Raw genomic sequence first — 15,890 nt, forward strand, 5'->3', positions numbered from 1 at the left:
GTGTGCTGTGGAGATCCGAGATGAACGTCTTCCTGCCCTTTTTTGGTAGCACTACGCGGTTATCCCACAACGGGCAGTCTGCCTGAATGGACAGCTCGTCCTTTCGCTGCTGGAACAGCTTGATTAGCTCTTGCATTTCAACGGGGATGCTGGCCCAGCTCCCATGCAGTACACAGTTTTTTACTAGGGACAGCAGAGGATCTTGGCTGGTCCAAGTCCTAATCTGGCAGGCCGTGACAGGTGAATTATCATTTTCAAACGCTTCCATGACCATCAACAAGTCTGTGGGCTGCGGCACCATCAACAAGTTTGCAGGCTGCGCCATTTCCACCCCTGTGGTGGGCAATGGTAGCCGACTGAGAGTATCCGCACAGTTCTTGGTGCCTGGCCTGCGGCGGATGGTATAGTTATACTCTGATAGCGCGAGTGCCCACCTTTGTATGCAGGCTGAGGCATTAGTATTTATCCCCTTGTTTTCAGCGAACAGGGATATGAGGGGCTTGTGATCGGTTTCCAGTTCAAATTTGAGGCCAAACAGGTCCTGATGCATTTTCTTTACCCCGAACACACATGCTAATGCCTCTTTCTGAATCATGCCATTGGCTCTCTCGGCCTTAGGCAAGCTCCTGGAAGCATAGGCGACAGGTTGCAACTTCACCGCAATGTTAGCTTGTTGTAATACACACCCGACTCCGTACGACGATGCATCATATGCCAGCATCAGTCTTTTACACAGATTATGCAATGCAAGCAGTTTGTTGGAGCATAAAATGTTTCTGGCTTTCTCAAAAGTAATTACTTGTTTTTTTTCCCCATACCCAGTCATCACCTTTGTGCAATAACACATGTAGGGACTCTAAGAGGGTGCTTAACCCCGGTAGGAAGTTACCAAAATAGTTGAGGAGTCCCAGAAACGACCGCAGCTCCGTGACATTCTGTGGCCTGGGCGCATTCCTGATAGCCTCTGTCTTGGCATCTGTGGGCCGAATGCCGTCCGCCGCGATCTTTCTCCCCAAAAACTCCACTTCTGTTGCCATGAAGACACATTTCGACCTTTTCAGCCGCAGCCCTATGCGATCCAGTCATTGGAGGACCTCCTCCATGTTTTGTAGGTGCTCGACAGTATCCCGGCCCGTGACCAATATGTCGTCCTGAAAAACCACCATGCGTGGTACCGACTTGAGTAGGCTCTCTATGTTTCTCTGGAAGATCGCTGCAGCCAACCAAATTCCAAACGGGCATCTGTTGTAGGTGAACAGTCCCTTGTGCATGTTGATGCAGTTGAGGCCCTTTGAAGACTCCTCCAGCTCCTGCATCATGTAGGCCAAAGTCAGGTCAAGCTTGGTGAACGTCTTGACTCCTGCCAGCATCGCAAATAGGTCGTCTGCCTTAGGTAGTGGGTATTGGTCCTGTAGCGAGAAACGATTAATAGTTACTTTATAATCGCCGCAAATCCTGACTGTGTCATCACTTTTGAATCTTGGAACAATCGGGCTGGCCCACTAGCTGAATTCCACTGGGAAGATGATGCCCTCGCGTTGCAGCCTGTCCAGCTCGATTTCCACTCTCTTCCTCATCATGTGAGGTACTGCTCGCGCCTTGTGGTGAATGGGTCGTGCCTCTGGGACCAAGTGGATCTGCACCTTCGCCCCAGAAAAGTTTCCAATGCTTGGCTCAAAAAGGAAGGAAATTTGTTAAGAACCTGGGTACATGAGACTTCATCGACATGTGATAGCGCGCGGATGTCATTCCAGTTCCAGCGTATTTTGCCCAGCCAGCTCCTTCCAAGCAGTGTGGGGCCATCGCCCGGGACAATCCAGAGTGGCAGTTCGTGCACCGTGCTCTCGTAGGTGACCTTGACCATGGCGCTGCCCGGGACAGTGATAAGCTCTTTGTTGTACATTCTCAGTTTCGTATGGATGAGGCTCAGGGCTGGTCTGAATGCCTTGTTGCACCACAGTCTCTCAAACATCTTTTTACTCATGATGGATTGGCTAGCGCCAGTGTCCAGTTCCATGGCTGTGGGTAAGCCATTCAATTTGACATTTAGCATTATAGGTGGACATTTCATCGAAAATGTGTGCACCCCGTGTACTTCAGCATCTGCCTCCTCTCTCTGGGGCTCGAAATTGCTTTGATCCACCATGGACCGATCTTCCTCTGCCACGTGGTGGTTAGCAGGTTTTGCAGAGCTTGTTGGAGGTGCGCCATTGTTCCACAACTCTTGCAAACATACCCTTTGAAGCGGCATGAAAAGGCTGAATGGAAACCTCCATTCATCCTTTGTTGCAGACTCTGAGTCATCTGGGTCACCTGAGGCCTGCTGGCAGTTGCAGACTCATGGTTTCTGGTACATTTCTGCTCGCAAACACAGTTCCAGTTAATTTATGAACATTGCTAGCACTTGTGTGCTGAGAGATTTCTTTGGTGTTATCACTGGTGGACATAAACGCCTGTGCTATTGCAATGGCCTTACTGAGGGTCGGTGTCTCTACAGTCAAAAGTTTTCGTGGGATGATCTCGTGGCCAATGCTAAGTACAAAAAAGTCTCTGAGCATCTGCTCCAGGTAGCCATCAAACTCACATTGTCCTGCAAGTCACCTTAGCTCGCCAACGTAGTTCGCCACTTCCTGACCTTCAGATCGCTGGCACGTGTAGAACCGATACCTCGCCATCAGCATGCCCTCCCTTGGGTTAAGATGCTCCCGAACCAGTGTATACAGCTCCTCATATGACTTATCTGTGGGTTTCACCGGAGCCAGAAGATTCTTCATGAGGCTGTAGGTCGGTGCCCTGCAGACTGTGAGGAGGACCGCTCTCCTTTTTGCAACACTTCCTTCTCCGTCCAGCTTGTCGGCTACAAAGTACTGGTCTAGCCGTTCGACATAGGCTTCCCAGTCCTCCCCCTCCGAGAACTTCTCCAGGATGCCCATAGTTTGCTGCATTTTTGCGTTGAATTCGTATACTTATTGCCAGTTATTGTGTTCCTAACACAGATGAGACTGCACACAGGGAGGTTAAAGTAACAGTGACCTCAGTCTTTATTAAGACACTCGAGTGAGGAACTGGCCTTAGGAGCCGGCTTTTATACAGTGCTCCCAAGGGATGCTGGGATCCCTTGAGACTTCAGGGGATGCGCTCCCTGGTGGCGGAACATGGGAGTGCATGCGGTACAGATACACAACACATGCTGTCCTTTTTCAATTAGGACGGTAACAATCTGGGCTATGGACTTCCCCATGCCACTTCAAATCAGTTAACAGGAGGCACACTTTACCAGAAAGGATATATTCCGTCTGCCATTTTGTCTACTTAAGATGAAGACCTTTATTTCAAGGTGCTTTGTCTAGTGAAAGGGAAGTGGTGGAAGCATTGGGGGTGAAGGAGATAATTTTTTGAAACACCTATAACAGTAAAGAACAATATTGTGCAAGCCTTTAAGTCTCAAACCCATAAAAAGAGAGCCAAACCTCCAACCAACCTTCTTTGACTGTAGCTGAGGATCCCGTTAATGGGCGTTCATAATGGCCACATCCCGACTTCTACTGCCCATGTTTGGTGGATGGGAACAGGAACTAGCAGCAATCTGGTAGGCAGAGACGAAAGTGCGTTGGGGGTCATAACTATATCATCCGACCATGATTAACGTATATTCACGAGGCTCTGGCCTGTTCTTGGCAGGAGCCTCCTAGATCGAGGTCCACCCAAAAATTGGAATAGAAGGGAACTATGCGGTAGGTCGGCACTTCAACCAAGCGTGGTGTTTTGGTTCTGCAACCGCTCGTTACTAGTTGCAAAAAAGGCAGTTGAGACATGAAAATCAGGCCCAAATGCTCAAAGTTATCCTCATCTGTTACCCTTCTGCTCCTGATTTAAGATTATATTGGCTGATTTACAAGTAAACATTCCCTATTAAAGCTACCCTGTCCCATTACAGTATTTACGTGGAGTGCTGCTCTCTGCCCCCTCCCCACCCATAGTGAAAGGATGAGAGTCTAAAAGGAAAAAAAATAAAATTTGCTGACTTGTATTGGATAACAATGATATTTTGTTATGGTGACTATAAGCTTACATAATCCAGTCCTCATTTACCCTTGTCCCAACAGAACAGTATTCAGGAAAGGTGATGTTAGGATGTTTCTCTACTTCCAATACCATGGATTGGATATTAATTCTAAGGCAATATTAGAGGAAAAAGGACATAAAATAATGTGACCCTGAAAATCCACAAGCCGTTATGCTGGGATCCTTCCTACCAGCACTGACCTCACCAGATTTTGTAGTGTCAGTAGAAGGACACTTCATTTTCATAAGAACATAAGAACATAAGAAATAGGAGCAGGAGTAGGCCATAAGGCCCCTCGAGCCTGCTCCGCCATTCAATAAGATCATGGCTGATCTGATCATGGACTCAACTCCACTTCCCTACCCGTTCCTCATAACCCCTTATCCCCTTATCGTTTAAGAAACTGTCTATTTTTGTCTTAAATTTATTTAATGTCCCAGCTTCCACAGCTCTCTGAGGCAGCAAATTCCCCAGATTCAGAACCCTCTAAGAGAAGAAATTTCTCCTCATCTCCAATACCCGCCTGCCCCATGCAGCTGGATAATCCAGTACCTGCGAACCTTCAAGAGGAGGTGCCCAGGCTCCCCCATTCTTCGAGACCCCTTTCATCACCCCTTGACCCTCTGTGTAAGGGAGTTGAAAGATTACTTTTTAACATTTCCTCTCTCAGGGATTTAGGCCACTTCCCTGGCTTGACCCCTCTACCCCTTTCCCACTAGGGCCCACGAACCTGTTTGGAGGATGGCATGCCTTATCTCACTGGACATACCAGCCTCCAGTCATATCTTGGGTCCCATTCTGAGCTGGGGAAGTGGAAATGCCCAGCATTGCGTCATTGGTCTTGTAAGGGCTGGGTATAGGTTCCACCCCTAACATGGGCAATTGGGTACTCCCAGAGTCAGCAGGGAGACAAACATGATCAGCTCCCTGCCCTTTTCCAATGAGTTACGGCAGACACCCACCAGAGTTACAGCAGTTACAGAACCCTCAGGGAAATTCAGGGGCTGTAAATTTGCACTTGTGAAATTACGCTGTAGTGAAAATTTGATTTTTCGACAAAGAATAATTTGAAATTCAGGGAACCCACCTTCGTCTTCTTTGTTGTTTGGCAGCCCTAAACCTGAAGTAATAATACCCTTATTTCACTACAACAAGGCTTGATTAAAAGTGAACCAGTTCACATTCAGGCCGCACCGTGTCTGCAGTATGTACCATCTACAAGATGCACTGCAGCAACTCGCCAAGGCTTCTTCGACAGCAACTCCCAAACCTTCGACCTCTACAACCTAGAGAGACAAAAGCAGCAGGTGCATGGGAACAGCATCAACTCTAAGTCCCAAGTCGACACCACCCCGACTTATATCGCCGTTCACTGTTGCTGTGTCAAATTCCTGGAACACTTTACCAAACAGCATTGTGAAGTAGGTTCACCACATGGACTGCAGCAGTTCCAGAATAAGGCCCACCACCAACCTCTCAAGGGAAACTAGGGATGGGCAATAAATGCTAGCCTTGCCAACGATGCCCACATCCTGAGAATGAATTTTTTAAAAGTTTGTTATGTCAGTCACTCTGTGCTGCAATAATTATTGCATTTTTCAAAACTTTTGGATTACAGATAAGAGAGCTTAGGCTTGCATTGGGTTTGTGTGACCAGAAAAATGAAAATATATCATATCATATTACATTGACTCACCACAGGCATTCTCCTACATTTGCTAATTACAGAGCTGCATTGACAGAGCCTGAGAAGCAGCTCACCTACCCACCGGGTTGGCAACTCTGGTTGGCTATATTCCTTGAGATTTCATCACATGACCTCCCGCCTCAAACGACTCCGGCCCCACACTCCCGCCATCGGTCCATCCTCCAGAATTGCCACGCCAATTGGAAAGGGAACAGACTTTGTTATCCAATTGGATTAATCTTGACTGTTAGTGAAACAGCTAATTTTACCCTTATTTTTATAATTAAGAAATTAAAGTGCTCGAAGAATAGGAAAAAGACACCATTTGGTTTCATGCCCCTTTGATTATTCTCCTGAGTCATTCGCAACAGTGTCCTGGCAATTAATGTTCAATTCCTGGAGAAAGTCAGGACAATCATGGAGTATTGGCAACCCTACCTACCCAGCCTCTGAGCTGAGAAATAACATGGGGTCTGAGGGGCCACAAATGGCAGGAAAGGGGAAAATATTACAAAAGAAAGATTGGAACATGTTGACAGTGTTAATAAAAATAACTCAGTGTATGTCCCTTGTGTATGGGAGAGGATGGGAGATACTTTACATAAATAATAAATCATGTAATTTCTTTCTCTCTCAGCTGTTCCTGAAAGCCCTTACAATGAAGGACCTGTGATTCTGGGTGGAAACAGAGAAGCCATAAAGAAACTCCTGGCAAGTAGGAATAATGAAAGAAACAGTGAAGTGATAAAGAATGCCATCCCTCGGCCTGTAGCTACCCCTCCTTCCCAGGGCCATCTCCAGCCATTTGATTATGATGATGGTATTTACATCGGGAGCTATGATGAGAAAGAGCTTGACGTGGGTTATGAAGGCACCGAAGATGAAGTTGAGAACTACATTGACTCGGAGGAGCTGAATCCCAGGGGAGACGTGTTTGGTAAGTCAAGCCTCTTTCAAACGGCAACCAAGATATTACAGTTCACTGTGTGGACTGTAAAGCTAAATCGAAAACATCTGTTATTGTCCTTGCTTTAGAACTATGGGAGTATTTAGTACCATGAAAGACTAAAGATTATAGCTCTTCAGGAACTGCATTTGAAGAAAGAGTTTTATTGTTCTTGTCTTATCCCATTCTGTAATAATTGAGTATGATTGTACAAAGGATCGTTCTTTTACACATTAGGAAACGGAACCTTACGTTTTATAGGTTTGAATTTGAGGAAAATAACAAATGGGCAGGATAATTGTAACACATTTGAGGGATCTAAATAACATTATAAACTATAAAAGCAGAGTTCAAATATTTATGAATGTCATGCAAACCCAGAGAGTACGTTACACAGATGAACATTCCCAGTCATCTATTTTTGTTCTTTATTCCATACACAATCTGCAGATAATATTATTATTTACTTTCTCATTTTTACTCGAACAGAGTTGTTTGCAGTTCCTAGTGCTCAGCAAAATCTTTAACAAGAATGTTTGATGGACACAGGTTATGCTGCTGCTACACTGCAGGTCTGATACTGCTTTAGAACAGGGTGAGTTGGCAGCACTAAACTATACTGCTGATTACGCTGGAAGGAGAAAAGGTTGTTCAGCCCATCGAGCAACTCCTTCCACAGTCCATATATAAGAACATAAGAATTCGGAGCAGGAGTAGACCATACGGCCCTTTGGGTCTGCTCCGCTGTTCAATAAGATCATGGCTGATCTTCATCCTCAACTCCACTTTCCTGCCTGATCCCCATATCCTTTGATTTCCCCATGAGTCCAAAAATCTATCTGTCTCGGCCTTGAATATACTCAACGACTCAGCATCCAAAGAATTCCAAAGAGTCATAATCCTCAGTGAACTAATTCCTCCTCATCTCAGTCTTAAATGGCCAACCCCTTATCCTGAGATGGTGCCCTTTAATGTTAGGCACTCCATTCAGGGGAACCAACCTCTCAGCATCGACCCTGTCAATCCCCCTCAGAATCTTATATGTTCCAATCACCTTTCATTCTTCGAAACTCCAGAGAGTATAAGCCGAATCTATTCAAAAAATTCTAATAAGTTTCTTAAACACAATTTCCCTTCCATAAAACCATGCCAATTCTGCCTAAGCATATTATGATTTTCTAAGTGCCCTGATACCACTTCTTTAGCAATAGATTCCAGCATTTTCCTGATGACTGATGTCAGGCTAACTGGCCTGTAGTTCCCTGTTTTCTCTCTCCCTCCTTTCTTGAATAGTGATGTTACATTTGCTACCTTTCAATCTTTTTGGACTTTTCTAGAATCTAGGTAATTTTGGAAGATCACAACCAATGCATCCACTATTTCTGCAGCCAGCTCTTTTAGAACCCTAGGATGTAGGCCATCGGGTCCATGGGATTTGTCAGCTTTTAGTCCCGTTAGTTTCTCAAGTACTTTTTCTCTACTGATATTAATTACTTTTTGTTCCTCACTCTTATTAGCCCCTTGGTTTCCCCATTATTTATGATATGCTTTTTGTGTCTTCTACTGTGAAGACAGTTACAAAATATTTGTTTAAAGTCTGTGCCATTTCCTTATTCCCCATTATAATTTCACCTGTCTCAGCCTCTAAGGGACCAACGCTTACTTTTGCTACTCTCTTCCTTTTTACATACTTGTAGAAGATCATAACATTTGTTGATATATTTCTTGCTAGTTTATTCTCATATTCTATTTTCTCTCTTTTTTTAATCAATTTTTTGGTCATCCTTTGCTGGTTTCTAAAGCTCTCCCAATCCTACCTCAATCACGGACTCAATTCCCTCCCAAGATCTCTGTACTCTGATCCAATTTTTTATGTGAATCAAAGATGTTGGCTCTTCACGAACACTGAAAACATAAAAGCGGTACAGCAGACCGCCTGGGATCTATTGAAAAGATTACTTTGTGCTAATTATCATTATCCCGCAGGCAGTATGAAACCCAAAGTGGTTGATCTTGACTTTAAAGTCAATGGATACAAAAATCGGGTGAGATGTAAAATGGGCTGCCGACTCGCTATCACCCGTTTTACCCTATTGCACTAAGTCAAGATCTACCCCAAGGAGTGTGAGATGAAAAGGGCAAAACAGCAAAGGTTGTAAATTTCAATAATAACAGAAAATGATGTAAATACACAGCAGGCCTATCAGCGCCTGAAAAGAGACATTTGAGATAGAAACCTTTGGTCTGTTCTGATGAAGCATCTCTATCCAAAATGTTAGTGCACTTTTTCTCTTTTCAGATGCTGTTATTTCCAACATTTTCTGTTTACATTTTGGTGTGAGATTACCTCCAGAGCACCCCGTTTGCCAAAATTCAAATCATTCTTAGCTCTCCAATCCCAAACTTGAGTTATACTGTGCTTCCTGCACTGAGCAGAATTCAGCAGTATGAGAGGATTGGTGGAAACCACAAACATCTGATTGTCAGAACTGTTGGTTCAAGTGTCTGATGACTGAAGAATTATTGATTTTTTTTTGCTCTTTCAAAACAGGCTTTCCGTTATATTTTTTCATAAGTAACATATTCTTACTGAATTTCGGGGATTGAATAAAATGAAGACATCACATCCTGTTGCTTCAGGTTGCTAATGAGAGCTTCAATTCACTGGTGAACTTCTTTCTGTTTACCATGAAAAAGTCAAAAAGTGTAAACTTAATATAGGAAGGAACATGGGAATAAACACAACTAGAATAAAGTGCAGGTCCAATTATAATTACACAACATGTAATTGTTTAATACATTGGTTCATTATATAACAGACAGAGGAATTATTTGTGAACATATTAAAGCATTCATTATTAATATCACCCAGTGTGATTCAACTCCACAGAATCTAATTTTTTCTTACAATGAGCCTGTTGCGGGCTAGTCCCTTTGTTCAAACCATATGGAACATGCAGGAAATGAGCACTAACCTCAACCAACACAGTCTTTCAGTATAAATCACATTCCTTTTGTTTACTATTCTTGGGAAGAGACCTTTACAAACAGTCCATATTCTGTATTGCACATATACTGAAATAGACTTAAGAAATGTGCTTCCCACTCTCCATTCACCTCGTGCCACTCACTACTTAAAAAAGTTGCACAGATTTTCATCTCAATGACTGAAACCTGGGTGGAACAGGATGATCCCTGACCCAGCTCAATGTTCCCATACCCATCACTAAAAAAACAACCAGTTATTTCCCGACTATTAGGAAAAAGCCTTTCCTTTAGTTCCAGCCCTAGCTGCATTTCACGCTGTCTGACAAGCCCTGAGATGTACATCCCCAGTGTGCAACCTTCAGCAGAAAGTTAACATCTCTGATTAGGCAAAACAAAAGTATGCAGCCAAGAGAGTGGGTTATATTTTTCTAAATGTAAGGCTAAAGAAACATTTTGACGTATTTTTCTTTAGCTTGCACAAAGAGGAAAATTCTTCTGACTGTACAAAAGCAAAATTCTGCGCAGGCTGGGACTTCAAAATAAAAATGGAAAATGCTGGAATCACTCAGCAGGTCAGACAGCATCTGCGGAGAGAGACAACGGCCTCGATAATAACCCCTCCACTGCAGGAGGGGGAGGGTTAGGGAGGGGTTTAAACCTTCAAATGTCGGTATTGCGGCATTAATGCGCCACGCATGCACCCATTGCCACTTTTACAGTGGTGGATTTCGTGGCATCCGGGAGTCCCACCACGGAGAGGCAGGGCACTTCATTAACATATTTAAATTGGGCTTCCATAGTGCACTTAGGAGCCTGATTTAAAATTCACTGCTGCTGCACGAGTTTCCCAGCAGTGAAAGGGAGGCGGGGGCTGCCAGCTCCACAAGGTCTTTTTCAGCACTACTTGTGGGCCCAGAGGAGCAGGAGTGCTCCCCCCCCCGCAGCCCCTCGGGAAGTCCTCGGCCTCCACTCTGCTGATCGCAGCCCACATCCTCCCAATCGCTGACCTGGCCCCAAAGATGTCTCCCTACCCTTCAGCCGCAATGTCCTCTCTTCCCCCCCCTCCCCATCAATGTCCTGTCTTCCTTCCGCGTGATGTCCTCTCTTCCCACCACCCCTGCCCCCATGTCAATGTCCTCTTCCCCCCCCCCCCCCCATCCACGCGATGTCCTCTATTTCCACAGAGCAACGTGCAACATCGTGGAGAAAACCATTGGAGTGCTGAAGCAGAGCTTTAGATGCCTGGACCACTCAGGAGGCGAGCTCCAATACCACCCTGAGCAGGTAGCTCAATTCGTGGTGGTGTGCTCCATGCTGCACAACTTGGCTATCAGGAGGGGACAAGAAGACAAGAATTGCCTGATGAATCTGACAGTCCACCTCACCAGAGAGAGGAAGAAGAGGACAAGAAGGCGGACGCTGACATCGGCCCAGACAATCAGGCTGATGCTGACGCCATGCCCCCGCCCCCCCTGAAGACCACATGAAAGGGCCCATGGTGGCATGATAGCTGCAAGAGCCTTACGTCAGGAGCTCCTCAATGATCGCTTTGCCTGAAAGAACGTTGGTGTTATTTACAAGGCTGACACACTGCTGGGCGTGCAGGTCATACATCAATGGTGGTCATGACCAATATTATTGTTACATCTGGTCACTGACCCACAGTACGGAGTTCATTTTATCATTTCATACACAATAATATTGGTCAAGCCGAATAAGCAGACGTTATAGTCGCTTGGGTGCTGCAGATAACGGCTTGCGTCGTATAGAATCCAAAGGCTTATGGTCTGTCCATAGTGTGATTTTGCGACCGTATACATATTGATGGTTTTGTTCCATTCCAAAGACTTGAGCAAGCAACTACTTTTCAATTTGAGAGTATCACATTTCTGCTGGAGTGAGCGCTCGGCTCGTGTATGCAATTGGTTGTCCCTGTTGCAGAAGGACGAACCCAAAATCCTTGCTCGAAACATCTCCTTGATCTTTGGTTGCAAGTTTGTGGTCAAAGTACCTGAGCACCGGAGAATCTGTCACGTGTTGTTTGATAGCTTCAAACGCTTTGTGTTGTTCTTTGGTACATTTCCAGACCGTGTCTTTATGAGTAAGCCGTTGCAGAGGCTTACTGAGGTCTGAAAGATCTGGCAAGAATTTTGAGAGGTATTTTGTCATGCCGACAAATCGTTGTACAATTGCGACATCCTACGGTTTCTGCATTTTGTTGATTGTGACTACATTGCTTGGGGGGGTTTTGAGTCCATCACAAGACAGTATGTGTCCCATGTATTTCACTTGGGAGCTCTTGTATTCAAACTTATCGAAGTTTAGTTTGATGTTTCACTCTCTACAACCAATCTAACCTTCCCTTTCCCTCAACGACTATTTGTCCCACCTGTGACAGAGATTGTGGTTCTTGTATTGGACTGTACAGCCACCTAAGAACTCATGTTAAGAGTGGAAGCAAGTCTTCCTCGATTCCGAGGGACTGCCTATGATGATGATGATATGATGATTACCACCGCGATATTCTGATGCTGCATGTTGTGTATGCATGCCTGTTTACTGTGTGATGTCTGTAACACTGTTATGCAACACTGAATGTACCCTTACACTGTACACACCTTGCCTGTACACCAGAGGGTGCTGCTGCTGGAGACCTGAGGGTTACCTGCACACTGCAGGTAACACAGTATAAAAAGAAACACAGCTTGTTGTCTGCACTCAGGAGCTACAAATAAAGGACTACAGGTCTACACAGTTTAAGTATCATACCCTGCCTCGTGGAGTCATTACTAAAGGTGCCTACATACGCTACACTGCACTTTTATCAGTTGTAGCTGTTGAGCAGTGCATGAGCCAATCAGTGGTGCACTTTGGCCCTCAATGATCACAAAGGGCACAATGTACTTTTGCTTGTTTTTGTATTTTCCTGTGGCACATTACAAGTCCCCACCACTGGAATGGATGCATGGTTGTCATATAGTGACAGTATTGTGTTAGATTATTTTACCTTTAAGCCTTTAGGTAAGTATCTAAGAGGTAGCACATTGCATGTGGCCCCACAATCTATTTGCATTTTTACCATTTGACCTTTAATAGAGAAGGTAGCCATAATCTTGTTAGGATAATTTCTGTCAGCTTTTCCTTGATTGCACAATCAACTGTACCAAACATCGTTGCAGTCATGACTTCAAAATCAGCATCATAACTCTCTTCATATAATGCATGAACTTTTGGCTTGTCCTTATATTTAGAGTTATGTGTGGACTTCTGCCTCGATCCACTTTGTCTGCACTTTTGAGAAAACTGATGTAGTTTGCCGCAACTTGTGCAGGTCTTCTCATATGCTGGGCATTTCATTTTTGACAGCTTCTGTCTTTTGCCATTGTTCATGAACTCTTTGTCTGTGAATTCTTTCTTTGTGGGTCGGGGTTTCTGTCTGACAGCTTTGACATCTTCAGAGTCTGTTTTAGTGAGCTTCATGGATTTCATTTGCACAACTGTGGCCTCTGTAGCTTTACACATTTATCGAATGTTAGGCTTGATTCTTGCAACAGCCTCTTACGCAGAGTGTTATCAGATGTTCCGCAGACTATGCAGTCTCTGATGAACTCATCCCCCAAATTGCTGAAATCACATGACAATGCTGGCTCTCTCACTTTCACGAGATATCTGTCAAACCGCTCGTCCCCTTGTACACAGTTGTTAAACTGGTGCAGTTCATAGATGATGTTGGTTTTACCTTTACCGTGCTTTTCCCAGAGCTTCAAAATAATCTCAGTTTCCTACTTGTCTTCCTCTGATTTGTAGGGAAGATTATTGTGGCTGTCTAGGGCATTGCTGCCAATGGCAGCGATAAATGTTGCAACCTGAACTCTATCTGGTTTTTCCACAATATTTGTGATAATTTCACAGCTGTCCTACAGCTGTTTGAATTTTTTCCAGTTGGCTTTCAAATTGCCAATCACCTGCAATGGAGGTGGGAGAGGAATGTGCATGGGAGTTGGCACCATGGTGGTCATGATAGCTCGCTACAGTTTAGGACTTTGAGTTTGTCACATACATGTATACAGTTCAAATACCCACAGGACTAGAACAACTCTAATAGTAAAATATCGCGGCCATGTAATTGTTAAAATATTTTTTCAAATCGAGGCGCTACAATAACTTATGCCACTTTAAGTTTAGCTTACTAATGCCTCTAGCTTATTTTACAAGCTTATGACTATTTATCGCTCTTCACGGATCCACGTGTGATGTGTAAGAAGCACGTTCTGCACTGCACTGCTTAATGTCAATTTCAATCGGCTTGAAAAAGTCTTACAGTTCCAATATTTCGGTCGTAGATGCATTCGATGAAAGATCAGAAGTCTCCGGTTCTGACACCATGTATTTTATACTCTCTTGAACACTCTTAGTTTAACAACTCTATTTATTTGGGATATCTCAGACAGCCATGTGGAGCTTAAGATGGCGTTCCTTCTCAGCCCTCTCTCTCAAAACAGCTCCCGCTACCTCCTAGCTAGAGGGCGCTATACATTATCTCGTTACAATGTGTTTCTAACTGCGTTTGTCATCCGCGTTGGGCTCTGAACTGTTGAAAGTATTTAACCATTAGACTTCTTCAGCTTCTTCAGCTGAACTGACTCAGTTGTTCGGGGCAATGACGAGAAAGTTAAAAGTGGCCAACCTGAGAGTGTTGCCCTGGGTAGGAAACAATAATACGTTCAGCACAAAAGCTGTCGAATGCATCGCACATAAACTATAAAATGAGACCTCAAGCAACAGAGCCAGGCAGCTGACAGGACAAAGAACAAGTGTATTAGGGATTGTAGTAAATGTAAGCTGTTTTTCGGAGCATACGCATCGCATGCCGAGAACCAGCATTTGCGAGGCCTCTTCGGGAGAGTGCGTACGCACCTGGCGAGACCACAATTTCGGCGCAATAAATTCCTTCCGTTCATTCCTCACCCAGGTGATCAACCCATAGCGCTTTTCTTTAAAGAAGGTTTCCTAACTCTGCTGCTCCTACGAGGTGCTCCTCTACAAGCCTCAGCAAAGCTGGTGGAAGGCTGTTGTTCCTGATGTGGGGACCCTCGAGATCCTCGTGGTCATTGACTTCTGTGAGCTCGAGCCTGTGAGGATCGGGCTGCAGACTGCTGCAACTGAGCTGCTGCTAGCGCAGTCTGGCCCAGCTGACTGGATGGTTCTTCTCCGTAGTCTGTTCTTCTGTTGGCGACTCCTCCAATCTTTCTGTTCCTTTACCCTGGCATTATGCTCGTGAGAGTTAGTGAGAGTGTGTTGAGGGATAATATCTGTCCTGAGTTAAAATAGGTTCTGAACTATTGGTAAATTGCACATTCCCAGCTCATGATTCTCCATTGGTTAATTTTAATGGAAGTGGAAATTTGTCGCTTAAATTGACAGAAGGCACAAATATGGCTTGTATAGGAGACCAAAAACTCTCATTGATATAGTGAGAGGATGGGAAGAGGAGGCTTATTTGAGATTGGGTTCAAGGGATATTGTTGAGATAGAGTAGAGACAACTTTATTTTGCACCTGTTCCTCATCTAACTCTCCTAGCAGTGCTTAATGCTGACACTGCGTGACAAATGTTTCATTCTTCATTAATGGAAATCTTCATAGGAAAAACATAGAGTCGATTCTACAAATTCACAGTCCTAGCACAGAGCTTCGTCTCCCAAAAGCACATTTTGGAAAATTCGAGCGTGTAGTCAGTGAGCTTCATGAGATTCCCCATCCCTTCAAATGAATGGACAGACAATCCTAGGACCTGCTGGCCTTTGCACCCAAGTTTCTGGTTTGTGTACCAGGAGCATGAATTCGTAAAGTTTGGGATTTCTGTTGGGGGTGTGGGGGCAGGGGGGAGGGGGTGTGTGGGGGCGGGGGGGGGGGGGGTGGAGGTGGGGGGGAGGGAGAGCTTCTCAGCACAAGATTGGCAGAATCCCAGCGGCGCCAGAGAATTGATGTAAAAACGATTAAAATTCTCCTGATTAAAGAAGCTGTGTTTCTCAATTTTGGAGCTAAATCATTAATATCGTGATTCCACCAAGAACAAACTCCCAAATAAAACCTACTTCTTCGGCTGTTTTAAAAATAAATAGGTGTGAAGTCCTACTTCCGCGACACCACAAGGTCTCCATTTTGAGTGTGACGGAGCATTCCACACTGCAGCTTCATACT

At 44.6% G+C, this 15,890-nt stretch overlaps 1 protein-coding gene across 1 annotated transcript in view; it reads left to right on the top strand.

Moving 5' to 3' along the window:
• Window positions 1–15,890, top strand: part of egfl6 (EGF-like-domain, multiple 6) — a 91,969-nt gene that overhangs the window by 52,580 nt on the left and 23,499 nt on the right. Inside the window, exon 9 of the mRNA XM_070893041.1 lies at window positions 6,391–6,690. Coding sequence (XP_070749142.1) covers window positions 6,391–6,690 — 300 coding nt within the window. The remainder of the gene's footprint in view (window positions 1–6,390; window positions 6,691–15,890) is intronic.

The sequence above is a fragment of the Pristiophorus japonicus genome, chromosome 11 (genome assembly GCF_044704955.1).
Source record: "Pristiophorus japonicus isolate sPriJap1 chromosome 11, sPriJap1.hap1, whole genome shotgun sequence".
NCBI lineage: Eukaryota > Metazoa > Chordata > Chondrichthyes > Pristiophoridae > Pristiophorus > Pristiophorus japonicus.